Genomic DNA, 17,064 nt, shown 5'->3' on the forward strand with positions numbered 1-17,064 from the left:
GTCTCAATCACTAGAGTCAAGTCTTCCTCATTTCCTAAATTATGGTCCGATTTAGTTGTTGTTCTTTTGTAACCTTTTTGGTTGCCGAAAAAAATGTCTTATCTAGCATTGGGTTGTTCTTATCTCCACCCTCTCCTGTCACACCTGTTTGCAAAAAGCCACGGTGATGACAGCCAAAATTCCAAACTTGAGGCTTCAAACCAGCAGCCCATAAACCCGATGGTTGATATCATGATGTCTGTTACATTCAATAAACCACATGCCAATGATCCAATATTGCCAATGTTAACGTGCTCTGCTTATGTTAGTTCCACAGAACTATCACTATCAACATTATTTAACCACGATGATCATAAAATCCACAAAAACTGATATCTTTCAGGTTCAATGGCTGATTTATTCATCTAGAAAGCAGCTTAATTTGAGCTAAGTGAATTGAAAATAAAGCAACAGGCAATGTGATGTAGCATGATGAAAAATGAAGTATAACTGTGGCTTAAAACTGTACCTCACTACCATAGCAAAAAACCTGAAAATGATTCCAATGATTGGATATTGTTAAGTAAGTAAATCAGCAAAGGTGATTAAGAGACAATAGAGAAGCAGGCAGCATTGTGTTTGTGTATGAAACGGCTCCAGTCAGCTGTTATTATGTGTGTCAAGGAGCAATTCCTTCACCTCAGCTAGACACACACTTCCTGTCCGCCTTTAAAGTCGACTGCTACGTTTCATGTTTATGACTGGTTGTCATGGTGACCTGGCAGAATTCAAAAGGGACAGGTAGGTCCTGACAACCAATCAGCCTTCAGTTGCTAAGGATGCAGCGGCAGATTGTGTAATGAGAAAATGAGAGTGACGGTGGGCTTCTCAGGGGGTCAAGGATGGACGGATGGAACGAAGCTATACAATCAGCGCTGATTGTTTTATTTGAGGTTGAAGGATTGTACATGTTAACACACTCTCAGAGTGATCAACTCAAACACTTCATCTGAGGATGTGACTGTGGCTCATGCCAAGAAATTAACTACTCACAGCAGCCATGCATGACTTACCTTTGCTCTATTTATACATCCAGTTGACTCACAGACTGGAGAGAGGATTTAAGCTGGCTGAACTATTGTTTGTCTCACAAACTGAGCGGAGCACAAAGGAGAACAGAAAGCAGCCCCCGCCACAAATTAATAAAAAGGAAAAAATCAGGAGACGTGTGCCTTTTGTTGATCTTACTGAAAGTTAGAAAGCTCCTACTTTTGCCCATGCATGTGTGTACAGCGTGTGTGTGTGTGTGTGTGTGTGCACATCTGGCTGTGTACACTCACAATATGAGTGTGTTGTGACGTGTTATGGCTGAAGTGATGCTGGACAGCACAAATGTGAGAATCATGTACTGAGACCATGCAGAAATCTGGCTCTGGGGCAAAGAAACACTTGTGTCAGCACAGCTCTCTGAGTCACATCCACATCACAACCCGACAAACCAACAAAATATTATTTTCATTACTGATGAATAATCCATTTTATTAAAAAAAAAAGCTGTTAAGGTGTATGTGTGTGTGTCTCAGGGCTCAAATATATGTCTGAAACTGCCAATTGTGGTAAAAGTATTAATAATAATAATAATAATAATAATAATAATAATAATAATAATAATAATAATAATAATGTTATAATATCTGTTTAAGTGCTGCCAGTTCTCCCACATATTAGCTAAATCAGTCAACCGCAGCACACATACAAAGTCAGGAGACCAAACAGAAAAAAAGCACTGTGGTCACCGTGTTGGCAATTTTGTAAATGTAATTCATATTGAAGTCTGCTGTTAACTCAACACCACACAGGGCTCACTCAGTACTGGACATCAGACATATCCCTGGCCAGCAAACTGAGACAGTTTTTGGATGGGCGGATAAAAGGAGGATGAATAGATGGATGATAACAGAATGCAGACACCCATAGACTGCACAATTCTCTCAATAGGCTCAGTAGGCACATGAACACACACACACAGTTCTGGTTGTAGTGCACCACGAGCACATGGTGAAGCTAATAGGTTTAACTTGGCAGCAGCCCCGATGATGTCAGAGTAATCCCTCATTAAAACCCTGATGACATCATTGCACTGGTGAGAGTGTGTGACAGCTAAGGCCCTACGTTTACAGAGAAGTTCACAGAGTGTATGTGTCGCATGCTCATTCACGATGTCTGTGCGTGTGTGTGTGTGTGTGTGTGTGTGTGTGTGTGTGTGTGTGGGAGGGATACCCTGCCAGCGAGCGCCAAGGGTGTCCTCGCCGCAGTCCAGGTAATCCAGGTTAAGATGTTCCTCATAACATACCCACTAGCGTCACAGGGGCTCATCTCTATTACACTATGTTCTCATATGCAGTTTATTAAGTACACCTCTTTATTCACACAAACAAGTTTAACCTCCAGACAGAGGTGTAAGAAGATTGCGGTAAGGGTGGTTAGGAGCCTGCTAACCCCACTTGGAGACATTTGCAGGCCGAAAGGAACTGCATACTACAAATCAAGTGTACAAGCATCGACTATCATTGACTTCCATCTCAAATAAGAAATAAAGCAGTGTTATAAAACAGAAACATGTCGTACATTTTTCGTCTGTGTTGTCTTGCACTCCTGGGATTGCTGCACTACAGTGTCTGAATCTATCTGAACAGTATGCATTTCTGAATGGTGGTGGTACTGATATAAATGCATATCAGGGACCCTTTATACTTCATTTTTTCATCTTGTCAAGATAAGTTTGTCTTGTTATTTTTGCAGAAAAAAGCGGCTGACTTATTGCTTTAGCGCTCTGAAGATCAAACCACTAAATCCGCTAATCTCAACCCAAAACAATGGCATTTTGGAGGACCTGAACCAGGATCTTTGCAGCCTGAATGTGCTGCTGGGACGATTAAAATCCAACATAAGCAGTACTGGCTGTGTGTACCAAACACAGTGCGGTGGAAAGTGGAAATTAAGTGTAGATATTCAGCGCAGTCACAAATATTCTGTTATTGTCCATGTTAATTCCTGTCCTGCTGAGGGGGTGTTATTCTACACCCTGCAATGTGAGAGTCTGTCGTACCGGATGGATGAGTGTAGCAGTTAGGATTGTGCAAGTGGGAGTGCATTTCCTCTGAGGAAGCACTGTACAATCGCATTGGTAATATACCAGCGTAAATATACAGAGGAAGGTCAAATATGCAGACTAAATGTTGGTTATAAAAAGAGCTTGGACATGGAGAATTTGGAAAGGAAGTCTGACACAATGCACTAATAAAACTGGACAAAGGAGAAACAAACAATTATCAAAAGAAACTCTCAAATGTTAGCTCAATTCTATAACACAGCATTGTCTTTGCCAACAAAAAAACGTACATAGAGACACTTCAAAAGGTCATTCACCTACTCTCGTGGGTTTCCTGGCAAGTAAGAGCTGGAATTAGAATACTGCATAAGTCTGTAATATTTGTAAATCCAGCCAGGTGTGTGTGTGTGAGAGAGAGTGAGTGAGGGGACTCCCTCGCCCAGTCTAAGCCTTTTATAATCTGTTTGTATGCCTCCTAACATACGTCATCATGGCAATCCTAATCACCATCATCATCACAAGCATTCCCCCTCTGATATGAACATTGCTATCGTCATGCTTTCCTGCTAATAAGAGGCAACTCTCATAACGATTGTGATGCTTAATGTCCATGACGCAGGCCACAAGGGAGGTGGTTGAACTTAAAACAGCTGACGGAGTCCCAACTCTTCTGAGAATGAGGGTCATTTTCTTGGCTACGCCACCACACCTTTGGGAGTTGGACTTAAAAAAAGGGGTTACTCATTAAGTTGTGGCCTCTCACAATAGCGGCAGCAGCAGCAGCCAACAAATCAGAGCCTGGGGCCCTTTTCCATGGAGCAACTTTACCAAATAAGACTTTAGCCCTGCCTGATTTTTTAAGTTCATTCAAGTCAGATTTCGGACTTTAACTCCCACGTTTCATAGCTTGTTTTATGGAATGGGTTGCAGATGACCCCTTGCCTCCAAACACACACAAACAGAGTGAGCATACGTCATTCAATCTTAGTGTAGCTTAAAGAAATCCCCAAGGCTATGCCTCCAAACTGTTTTCCTTGAAACCCTAGTGTCTACATCTTTTTTGTTTCATTACAGCGGTTTGTTTTTGAGCTGTGGTGGGAGTATATAACAAACGGCTCATAGAGAGCGGCTTTGTTCCTGCAGGAAAGGGCTTGGGCGTGATAACATCTGTTGGCTAGCCGCAGGTTTTGTTTGGGTCAAATTGTGACGTACACAGCTGCACAGTGGCACTCCAACTCACCACAGACTGAGTGATGATATTTCCGCATTTCTGCGTGGTTTGTCACTAAACAATTGTGTTTGAGTGTCAGGAAAATTAGAAAGAAAAGTTGATCCCAGTGTGTATGGGATGGGTATAGTTCTTCTACACTTCATGGTTGAAAGGACCGTGATGGAGTATTATGGTGGTTAATAGGGACAACTCACATTTATTTTCATTAAGGATTAAATCATCAATTATGTTTCCGATTAATTGAAAATTGTAATTGCATGTTTCATCCAGCAAGCAGCCCAAAAGCAAAGATGTTCAGTTTACAAGAAATATAAAACAGTTAAATTAAGCAGATCTCAAGATTTGAGAGGCTGAAGACTTGATTAATTGTTTCAATATCACTCATCAAGGGGGCCATCTTCATGATATATAATTATGGATACGCACTCAAAAAAATGACAAAGACCTCAAGCCACTTAACCAACTGTATTCTTATTGTTCAATATTTATTAATTTGCAATTAATGAAAGGATCAGGGGACAAAATAGTTAATACATCCATGTTATAGTTGACAACTGAAAGCACCAAACTAGATCAAATTAAATAAAAACAGTCAAGTATTTCTGTTCATTGACATATTATAATTAGTATAACTAGTATAACTAGTTATTAGATCATTTGTAAATGCAGAAAGCAGCCTAACATCCACTAAATAAACAGGCAAATATGCACCACAGTTGACTCATTTTATGTGGGTGAGGGAAAAAAAAATGTGATATGGTAAATACTTTTAATGATGCCACAGATCTAAAATGTGTTATCTTATTGCTGTCTGCCAATGTGAAAGGGTGATTTTGGCTTTGAAATGCTGTACTGAGTAATGACAACAGTGTCTCTATAGATATTGCTCATTCTGCTCTGCAATCAAGGTGTGTGTGAGTGTGTCAAAAACACACACAAAAACACCCACGTGTTCCTGTACAACACATAAAAGAAGAGTGGGGGGAGAAAGGATCAACTGTAAATAAGTGGCAGAATAACACAAAAAGAAATCCAAGAGTGGCGATGTGTGAAAGAGATTTAGAGAGCAGCCCAGTTTGGGTGCAAAGAGTTTTAACGTTGCCAATACTGACTGACTCAGAGTGTGTGCTCAGACAACACAGACTAACAGCAAGATGTCCTGTAAAATAGGTGTGAAATAATGAACAGACCCTTTGGCAATGCAAAATGGGGGCTAATTGAAATTCCTCTAACAGAGAAAAGGTGAAACAGTGGAGCCTTTTGTGTGCAAAAGCAGTGCACGCTAAAGTGAGAGTCTCAAACATATGAATAAGAACATCTCTGTCATGCTTCAAGTAACTTCAGAATCAATTTAACACGGCAACGCCTCGTGTGAATGCTGGAGTGAGGACACGTTTCCAGTTAAGCACATTGTAAAAACTACAGAGCTGACTTTAATATGAACTGCAAATTAAATAGAGTACAAAGATAAGTCAGAATGTGAGGGTCACGGGATCTGATATTCAGCATAACATTAGTTATTAGTCATATCTAACCGCTGTCCACAACTGCTGGTGAAGCTAAACACAAATATATATTGGCATGAAAAGTTGGCGGTAAAACGAAACCAAAAGGAGAGTGAATGTTGGACTGTATATCAACTTATAATGCGATAATAATCCAATGATGTGTTTATTGCTTGATCCTTTGCCTCAAACTACTTGCTAAAAAAATTAATTGATACTGCTTTAATGAATAAAACATTTTCTCTAAAAATGTAAATAATATTGTCAAAATAAATAAAAATAATAATAATTCTTTTTTCTTTCCACACATAACTGCCTGGTTTCTGAGGGGGAATGCAAAGGCAGAAAAGGTGTGAGTGCGTTGAGGAGTGTGAGGAGCGTTAGACTGTGTGACCCTATCAAGGGGAATGAATGGAGAGCTGGAGAGCACCCTTAAGAAGGCTGAGTACATCAGCATAACCCTGCAAAGCAGCCTGGCAGAGATTGATGCTGTAGGTGAGAAGTGGCTCTGTACACATGCACACACACACAGTACTGGTGGTCCTCAGAGACGACAATGAGTGATGACTTTGTCTCCTCAGAACTGACAGCAGGTCTCTACTGTCTCCAAAAAGCCCATTTCAAAAGCTCTGCCTCAGTCCCAACAAAGTAACTTGGCGTGATAGAAAGTAATCTAAAGTTTGGCAGAGATTGACCCAGCAGCACGACAATCAATGACACTGTGCAGCGGGAAGAAAGCCCTGAAGAAATGAGATAACAATGCCTTGTGTCTTGTTATCTTTCTGACAAAATGTGGTACGTCTGAGGAAGCCACCCTGGGGGCCACCAAGAGAGAGGAAGAGGGGGGGAGGTTAGGAGAGTGAAACATGATGTCTTTTAACACCTCGCATAGAAAAGTTGAGAAAGACGCATCAAAATTATTATATTTTCTTTTAAATTATCACTCACTGGCTATGCACACCATCCAATATTAAGGAGAGAGGGAAGCGATGCACCAATCCCTGTTTTTCTAAATATAGCCTCGTCTATCCTCTCCTCCTGGTCTCTGAGGCGCTGGATTCACTTAATTGGATTACTACACCAACTTTTCATTTCCTTTCTGGTTAGCGTTTAATGCTGTTTACACAATCATACATCATTGTGGCGCTGAAGGCAACACCCTGCACATTTAGAAAAGTAGGATCATAACAGTGCGCCAATTATTACATCACTCCAGAGAGCCTTTATACATTAACGGTTATGTATGCAGACTAGAAGCATGTGCGATCGATAAAAGATGCTGACTGTAACAATACCCCTGTATGCATAGAGTGAGAGAGGGGGAGCATTTGTCAATATTGTCCCTCTGTGGCCTCAATAGACTCCAGAGTGAGATGCATGTTCCCAAATAAATCCAACAAATACATCTGTGTGTTTACCGTGTCTGGTGAGTGCACATTTAAAGACATACCTTTGTGTGACTTAGACCCCAGATCCATGTCTTTGTGTAATCATGCTCACCTCTATTCTCTCAGTGCGACTCTGCTTGTAGGCCACAGGTCTGGCACAGAAAGAAGGCCACTGTGTCCATTAGCAAGGTACAATGAATAATACAGATCCTCCTGAAAGCGCCTCTGGAATTCCTTCACACTCCCTATACAGTACGATGGTGCATAGCTTGAAGAGAAATCCCTGCCTGAGGTTTAAATGCAGTCCGACAGGCCCACACCCCAGTTTCAGAGACCAATGCTTAACTGTGACAACCGTGACAGCCCTGAATTGTTGTAGCAGCACTGTCGCTAGGTTTACTACATCCATCGGATTCAGCAACGCAACACAATCCGGCAGACTGTGAATTATCTTCAGATTTCTCTCAAATGAATAAAGGAACTACAGCAACAAATGGCGACTGTATCCACTGACTGTATTTTTTTCTCTTTACTGCTCCAATGACATTTGTGATAGCATTTAATATGATTTGCCTTATGAATTTCAATAATAGCAACAAGAAAGTAAATGCAGTAGGCTCAAGGGTGACGTATATTGATTAAAACAATTGTTGTGACCTAACAATTACAAGCTCCCTCATCTAAACTTTCCACCCACCTCTGTCTGCATTTGAGTGTATGTTTATATAGCCTGACTGTCTGTGTGTGTGTGTGTGTGTGTGTGTGTGTGTGTGTGTGTGTGTGTGTGTGTGTGTGTGTGTGTGTGTGTGTGTGCCTGTGTGTTCCTGTGTGAAAAGGAAAGAAAGGAAAAAGGATGTTTAGCTGCGTTTCTGTTTACAATATGTTCATGGATTACCAATATTTTACATTGCTTCCTGGTTGAAGGGCCAGCCCTCTTGTGTGTGTGTGTGTGTGTGTGTGCGTTTGTGTGTGTGCGTCCATTTACTTCTCCGCCCCACTTCTCTACAGTCACAACATGGTCCTCTATTTATTTAAGTCAAAACGCCATGCAACTTTTTTATGTGATGTTGAATTGAACACTAAAACCTATTAAATTGGATCATTAGGCAACATTTCTCCCTCTGCAACATGAGCAGCTGGATCTGTTGAATCAATGGCCACTATTGAGGAGTAAAGCTTGTGCCACATACTGTAGACTGCATAGACATCCGATATAGAGCTCATCTTTCCACATCCTCCTGCCTTTACACACATGAGCGGCCAGTGAACAGGAGAAAAACAGCAGAGAAAAAGGCTGATCATGTTGAGCTGCTAAGCTTTGAAACAAAGAATACTCAAGAGGCTGCTGAAAAGAATAGAAAAATGTGGTTAAGAGTAGCAAGTCTAGCATTTGTGTGCATGTGTACTGTCACACCACACAGGAGATTCATCGCAACAGAAAAAAACTGTTTCAAATCTGAGAGACACCAATGTATATGCCCAGTCAATCATTTTTTTGAATGGCTTTAATAGCATGAAAAACACATACCACTGGAAAAACGCTGTAGGAAATAAGAGTATTGTTCATATCCTAACAGCCCACTATGATGACATCACTGACCCCTCTGGGTCCCTCCCAGTTCATAACGTAGCTGTGAGACAAGTATTCCCATAAGATACTCAGCTATGACTAATCAAAACAAGACAGCAGAGAAACCCAACAACACAGCACTCATTTCAAGATGTTTTTTTTTTCCCCAGCTAGTTTCATTATTGAAAAGCAGTCTCCATCTCAGCGTTACGATACCTCTGTGTGCTTGCTATTACTGAATGGGCCTCGACTCGATCAACTCAAGCCTTTAGTATGGCAGAAAATGACAGGAAATGTCTGGTCCATTTAACAACAAATTTCCCTGAGTACATGTGAGCCGAGCTGGGAAAAGTACACTAAGCCGGGCTAGGCTAGCCTTAAGGGAGCGCTCAGCATACCACAAGAACAACACACTTGCCCACAAACGCACATACTCCTTTGTGTAAACTGTAAAGAAGCAGTAAACCCACCAAACAGTGGAAAAACACAAGCACAAGGTAAACACATGTATCTTTTAAGCCATGGCTGCTCCCAGTACTCACCATATCCAGGAGTGCCTTCTGAACGGATAATGGCTGAGGTGCATCATGGTCCTGTCAGTGGGAACACCTGGACATTGTCCAGGCTTCATACCAAAGACGTGTCAGGGCTGTTAACCTTTCACCCCGTGAGCCCCTCTGTCTATCTAGCTATCTACAGATGCTGCCCCACAGTATCCACATGCCACAGCACAAAGTGTAGTGTTCCATACTGCAGTCCGCCGCTGTGATGCTCCCATTCAGACCAGTCTTCAGGTAAAAATCCCCCTTTCTGAACTTCCAAGCTCACTGTCTTTTTTTCCTAGTGCATTACTGTTAAAAGCACCAGTTTACTTCCAACAAGGCAATCTTAAAAGTCAAACTACATCGCGCCATAAAATCCATGGAGTTCCAGAAGAGCAATAACATTCCCAATAAATGTGACAATAAAAAAGAAACATGAAGTGGGGGCAGACTCGAGCCCGGTGTGAACTTTAGTCTTTCAGCGAGAAAGTCTCAGCGGCGCGAGCACACGGGCGGCCACCCAGCAGGACCAGCTAAGCACTGCGGTCCGCTGCTCTTTTTTCCGTGGGATTCTTCCGGCAAAGGTTTGGAAATTACTGTCCCACATCCACATGGTGAGCCGGGTTCAGGGACTCATTCCTCCGGAAAACATTTCTTTTCCCTGACAGTCCACGACGCCAGCTGAAGAGGCAGCGGTAGTCACACCAGCATGACAGAGCATGTTACACACAGAGTCACTCACGCACTCACAATCGCTTTCATCCTCTCAGCTTTCCCCCCTTTTGTCTCTCTCACTTTGTGTCTCCCTCTCTGTTCTGCCCTTTCAAAACCTCCCAGGAAAGGAAGTGAGGAAATGGGGGGAGAGAGAGAGAGAGAGAGAAAGAGAGAGAGAAAAAAACAAAACAACAACAGTGAAGTGCCTCTTTGGTATCTCCTCTTCTCTCTCTCCGTTTCGCTCTTGCTTTCCTCTCTCACCCTCCCTCCCTCCAGTAAGTGGGATGTCCTGACCCTGTGGAAGAGGTGTGCCTGCTTCTCAGTATCCAGTCAGCTAAACCTATTGATCCTCTTACCACATGCTGCTCCACTTCATTCAGAGGAACACGTCTGCACATGTACATTGTACATGCACACAGGAGTGCACGTATTCACACGGAATGCCTCTGCTCCATTAAGTAATATGGCCAACGTGTTGACAGACGTAATTCCCCTGCTTTCCTCCCACTTAATTCCATCATCCATCTCTCCTTTTCTTTTCATTAGTAATGTTTGTTTCTACCCCTCCTTCGTCACGACAACGCAAGCAACTGCTGTTGCTCTGTCAGTTTGTTTTTGCTACGCTAAGCACACCCTCTGTCTGTCTCTCGTGTCTGAGTGAAGGCCAGCGAACCATGAAATTTCAAACCGCACCACAAATGTCATCTTATTTCCCCTCCGCACGTGACATATACTGTGAAAGCATGCAGGGAGCCTCTCAAGGCATGTTTGTTTCAAGAAACTTGTTACACAGGATGTCTTCCTGCAGTATAATGCATTCCCCTGTTCTTACACCAGCAGGCCCCCAAACCGTCAATTATATCATATCTGTTCTGAAGATAATGAGACAAATCAAAGCAAATCTGCAATTAATCACGTCAATGTCATTTTAGTGGGCATGTCCCTCCGACGGTGCAACGGGTTTGTGTGCATGTGAGTGTGTGATTTCGTGTGCCCATATCAATTCGCACATTTGTGTGCGAGCGGTTTTGGCGAGGGAGTTATGAGTCGAGGTTGGGGTTAGCGCACCAAAGTTGTGTCTATGTGTGTGTGTGTGTGTGTGTGTGTGTGTTTTGCATTAAAACCATAGCTGTGGCAAAGCTCCAGTTGCTGTGGTCTGAAAAACAGGATCCAGCACTGCTTCTTACACACATCCTGCCCAACACACACGTCAGCAGCCTCTCAACAGCTGCCAAAAGTCAAACCACCTCACAGCCTCTGTAAGCCTGCACCTTCAGCCACAACAGCCACTCATGAATAGGGTGGAGTGAAGCTGAATGTGGAGGAATCTCTGCTTAGGGGGAAACGAAGACAGAAACTCATGTTTTTTTTTGTGTGTGTGTGTGTGTGTGGGGGGGGGGGGGGGGGGGTGTTGGCAGGGTTAACAGTTTAAAATTTTCAATTTAAGGGACTTTAAAGGTAAAGCAATACAGCGGCTAGACTGAAGCACCTGTTATATATTACAAATACGGAAAAAAAAAAATCCACTTTCCATCTGCCTCCCAGATTTAGTCTTAACAAACCATCATATCATTTCAAATCGAAACTGGGGCCAGCATTCTCATAATAGAACATGCCCCTGTGCATATGTGCAAGCATATATGGTATTACATAATCCTAGTCACCGCTTTGGGGCTGCTGGCCCTTGCTCTACTCGCACTAACACTGTCACGACTCATCCTGCAACCTCAGCGAGACACTGTAGGAGAGGCAAAAAAACGAAGCGTGTAAAGGCAGAATCAAATAAATATAGAAAGCAGGAGAGGGGGCGGGAGCGAGGAACAGAAACACAGATGAAGAGAAAGGTGGGGAAGAGCGTTGATGTGGATGTACTAGCATATGCTAGCATCTTTTCATCAAATTTCTTACCGTGGGACAAGGAGGAGAGAAGATGCAGGGTGAAAGTGCAGAAGCGCCAAAACAAGGTAAGCTTGATGAGGAGTAAATTAAAGATCAAATGTAGCCATGCTGCAGGGACATAGAACCTTGAAACGATGAGATGTGCCTGACAGAGAGCTAACACGGCGACATATTACAGCCATAAAGGACATTGTAACCCTGCTTGTAAGCAGAACAGTGTATTTTTGTCCATCTACAAAATATCACATCATATTTTGAATCAGCGGGCCTTTTTTATTACATTAGTTGTCCGACATGGCTCTCTGTAACCGGGCATCAGGGGGAAAGAGGCCGGATTACGCGACGGAACAAGTACGTATCGATTTCACATGTACTGACATTTAGCAAAGTACTTTTCTTCATTTATCTGTAGATCGATGTCCAACAAACACAGTGCTGAACAACCTCTACAGTGAAATCAAAGAGCTGGTCCAACAGCACGGCCTGCCAGGGCCACGGCCACAGACATAATGCATCTACCCACGTCATAAAACCTGAAAAGCAATGTACGGAGAGCTTTGTAACACGAAAAATCAATACATGAACTCTGTTGCATATTAATGCTTAATCACATAATGGAGTTTTTATATTTCCGTGCCATAGTTGCCATTTAACATGTTCAAAGGAAAATCAAGCCATGCATGGACAGCTAAGTACCATAATTACATTCAAATAGGACTGGGAGAAAAGTGGGCCCTGGTGCATGTTTGGAAGACCGGCTGTCCATCACTCTGCGTGTCGCTGTGGAAATGCCCTCGGCCCGGTCCTCCTCCTTGCCATTCACAGATGGTTATGGAGTGGCATTTGAGCAAAGGTTAACTCATTCCTCCTTCAAATCAGATATTTGTAATTAGATTCCCACATCTAATGGGGACATAGAGGCTTCAAGGGCCATTTGTAGAATGTGAAGAATGTTTAAGTGCCCCAAAAACTGCTCACTTGTCAAGTGGAGTAGGTTTTTTGGACCTTCTGAGTTGAAGGCGGACCAAAAGACAGAAGGAAGGGACTTCATTTATGAGAAAAGTGTGCAGGATTACAACAAAGCAGTAGCTGTAGTCATTGATGAGCAGTACTTTTATCATCTTAGTTCTTTTTACTTTTAAGAGGATGAAAACTGGGCTATATGTATTCTATTAAGTGGAATTACTCTAAAAATAGAAAGGGCCAGTCTCTTAAATGTGTCTTAATTTTCTCTTAAGAGAAAGTCAACCCCATATAGACCATAAGATGCAATAAGTTTGTGTTTCCATGCATTAGAAACATACATTTTGGACTGTGAAAATATGGTGTTTTGTTCTCGACCACTTGTAAAATTGTTTGCTTAACTAAGAGAGGAGCAAAACTAAGAAAGCATTGGTGAATCCCAGAAATCAATGCCTAACGACAAAATGAGAAGAGAGGATGTGTTCTTAGATCGCTTCCCAGTATCTGGTGAAAAAACACTGTTTATTATCTATTTTGACTGCTGAGCAGATACAGATGGGAGTGCACAGAAATATTAATTGTCCGTGAAAGTCACTAATCAACTGTTTTTCCCTCTGCTACCTTCATTATCCTATTATTGCAGAGAAAACATCTCTTACTATTTCAAAGTGCCAATACTGAAATCAACAGTTCAGAACTTCAGTCAGCCTGCTAGTTGTAAACATGAGTAGGATATGAAGGAATTTATTGCTGGCGCTGGTATTTCCCCATGATGTCACAAACTGCAAAGGCGTGTCTGAACATGTGAGAAGAGTGTAGAGAAGCCACAGAAACTGGCTGTCAAACGTAAGACATCTTAATCATTAGTCATATTCACACCAATACAATTATACATATTGTTTATCTGTCACTCTAATTAGCAGACAACATTTGTCTTAGAGTAATTCACATTTACACGTCGGACTGACATTTCCAATGCACATGCTTTCAATAAAGCACCCATTAAGAGTCGCAGAGCTGCAGGGTTTATTGCCGGTTTTGGTATTTGCCACATGACATCATAAACATGGAGGCGCCACAAATGACAGATTCTTTGTTGTGAACTAACAAACAATGTAAGAGGTCCACATTCTTGGAAACATGTCACCCTTTTCTTTAAGTTTTCTGAAAAGAGTTAAATGAACGGTTGAATAAATACTTTTATTTTAACAACTTTTGGGATACTATTATTTTTCGATTTTTATTACCAGATTATTAGAGAGCAATGCTCCCTGAAATCTTTGAAGCACGTGAAGATTCTATGCAGCGAGGCAGTCTTGGTAACTAATCTACTCTGGAAACAAATGCACTCTGGGGTCTCACCCAGGGTCCACACTGACCTGCCTCCTCTTCCTCAAAGGATCGCATGCATGAATACACATGTGCAGTCTAAAACTCACAATAATTATCAAGTGCTCGTTAATTCCCAACATTGTGCTTTTTATATGCTGCCATCAGAGAGATAATTGGATAATTAGATGCTGCTTTGTACAGGGTGTTTAAATGAAGCTCACCCGCTCACCTCAGGGTGCAAGTGCATTTTGGAATATGGGAGCCCGCTAGGGAGTTATAAAATTTCATCAGTCACCAGTCAGTTGGCTGTTTTGTGTCCATGTTGAAATCCAAGGGTTAATTTATGTCTCTACCAATCACCACTCTGCACTGTTGCCATAGTGACAACGCTCAAAGGTGGCAGCACTTAATGCTTAATGTGAGATGTAGCTAACTAAGAGTAGGAGGTAAACTGTGAAAAGTTGTCTTACAAACAGACGGAAATCCTCCTAAAGCATCCAAAAACTGGGAAACTGAAATTGTTGTCGTCTTAATTTTGTGTGGCCAATAGTATCAAAAACAAACCTAGACCTAAACAAAGTAATAAAATATGAATTAATCAAAATTTGAATGTAACTAATTAACTATTATTTTTCAAATATAATTTGATGACGACATAGAAAATATACATATGATTCACGGATGTGTTGGAAAAGGTACATTTTCTCTCTGTAACCCTGTTGTGTCTAGATCTATGGTTTTATCCCCTAAATATCTGTATCCCTCCCATTCAATACTCTCCACACCAACCATTCGCAGCCATGGTGTCAGCTCTGTTGCTCAACCCCTCCAAAAATAGACTTTTCCTGCATTGCACCAACGTTGTGTCACTGTTGCAGCCGAGGTGCTCGACTGGCTCCCCCTGCACTGGCTGACTAGCCAGAGCCTTAATCACTAAAGCACTAAATGGACTGAGTGTCTATCTGGGTGTGATTAGTGACATCTCTGGGGGATGATATGACCCAATGATGACCCTTGCTGATATGTTAATTACTGTAGGTTCAATGAGTGAATAATAATTTAACTTAGATCCTGTTGAGCGTGGTTTGTTGTTAAGAAGTGCATTTAATTTATTTAGTATTGGCACCAATCTGCATGAAGCACCCACACTCTCATTGACTTTTGTATCTATAACCAGTTTAGTGCAGAGGAACAAATTCAAAGCAGATAATAGCATGCTACCATGCTCGCAATGGCAATGCTAACATGCATTAACCCTGTTCCCCTATCGGTTTAGTATGTTAGATTGGTAACATTTGTTAATTAGCGCAAAACACAGTATGGTGGCTGAGAGAAATGCCATTAGGAGGCATTTGTTCAGAATTGGATTTTATTTTGAAGGATTACCAAAGCAATTACAAGGGGAGCATGTGTCAATAACAAATGATGTACCATCCAGTTGTTATTTGTCTCTGGACCAACTACAAGGAAGAAAAGAGGAGAACAAAAGGAAGGAAATATTAATTCAAGCGTTTGAGTTCGACCTAAAAGAGATGTGAATGACTATTTGGAAGGAAAATTGTGTTATGGATATCCATTGCGAAGCTTTTCTCTCTCTTGTGTTTTCCGCTAACTGCCTTAAATTCCATGAAATGAGTTATGAGGAGGGCGCAGAATGTAGGACAGAGCGTTGTGGGGGACGTGTGTGAAATTAAACTGTTAAAGTAATTACAGGTTAGGAGGAGGCGTGCAGCCTGTAAAATTATCTTACTCTAGAAATGGCTCAGTCTGTGACATTATGTCTGCAAACTTTGGCGGAAACCACCGAACCCTGTCACAAAAAACAGCACACGCCCTTCCGAATACGTATATATTGGGCTCATATTTTAGGTGCATATTATGACAGTGAATGGAAAATTACAAAACTAGTAGAAACACAATTAAAAAATGTAATCTGCTAGGTTACAAAGCCTCATAGAGTAGAGTGTTAAAGGGGATAAGCAGCTGTTTAAAGAAATGTAATATTCATCAAAATGTGATGGCAGATACATCAAAAACATGGACCACAAATACTAGAGTTTTACTAAAGTAAAAAACTGGAGAATAAATAGAGGATAAAGTGAGCAACATAAATGTGCATGAATGACAAGCTTCTATAACACTGTTATAGTTATATTCAGCTTCCGCTAATGTTGAGATGCATTATCAGAATACTGCATGTGGGTAGCCTAAACAGCTTGTCCTCATCCAAATGGATTGCCATTTAAAAAGCCTTATTAAAAGATTTATTTAAAATTCTACCAAACGAATGACATTCTGAATCATGGTGCAACTGAAGTGGGAAAATGGCCTCCCCTAACCCGAAGAAATGAATTACATGATTTCAATGCCGTTCAGCAAAACTGATATTAAAGTGTCACATTTTGGAGCTTAGATCATTTTGAATAAATTCTCAACCAGCGGGACAGACGTAAGTTCCCAGCATTTATATATTGACAGCATTGAGACGAATAAAGTCTTCTTTCTAAATACTACATTTGTTTAAATGTCTTGTTTCCCACAAACATACTGAATAATTGTTTTTTATTTTAACTGTGCATTTTAAAGAGCCACTTTGAATCAAAAACATTTTAGTTAGTAAATGACATGTGTGATTACACCATCGATGGATGCTGGTTCCCATTTTAAAGTATTCACTGCACAGTTGTTTTCCTTTTTCCAGAAAAAAAATATATATTATATATATTATATAATATATATAATGGATTGGAAAAAATTAGGAAACGATGAAAAGCCTAAATAAGTCTAAGCAGGACTGTTAACCAATGGCTCATTATTGCTGGAGTGGTT

General features: G+C 41.3%; 1 protein-coding gene across 4 annotated transcripts in view; it reads right to left on the reverse strand.

The window, feature by feature from the left end:
- The window catches only part of pde4d (phosphodiesterase 4D, cAMP-specific), a 133,997-nt gene that overhangs the window by 37,379 nt on the left and 79,554 nt on the right, over positions 1-17,064 (reverse strand). Inside the window, exon 1 of one of the 4 annotated variants that reach the window (XM_084024442.1) lies at positions 9,328-10,119. The exons of the other annotated variants lie outside the window; for them this stretch is intronic. Coding sequence (XP_083880568.1) covers positions 9,328-9,416 — 89 coding nt within the window. The 5' untranslated portion in view covers positions 9,417-10,119. Of the gene's footprint in view, positions 1-9,327; positions 10,120-17,064 lie in introns of those variants that run through there. 4 annotated transcript variants of the gene reach the window in all.

This window comes from Eutrigla gurnardus (genome assembly GCF_963514095.1).
Source record: "Eutrigla gurnardus genome assembly, chromosome: 13".
Taxonomy (NCBI): domain Eukaryota; kingdom Metazoa; phylum Chordata; class Actinopteri; order Perciformes; family Triglidae; genus Eutrigla; species Eutrigla gurnardus.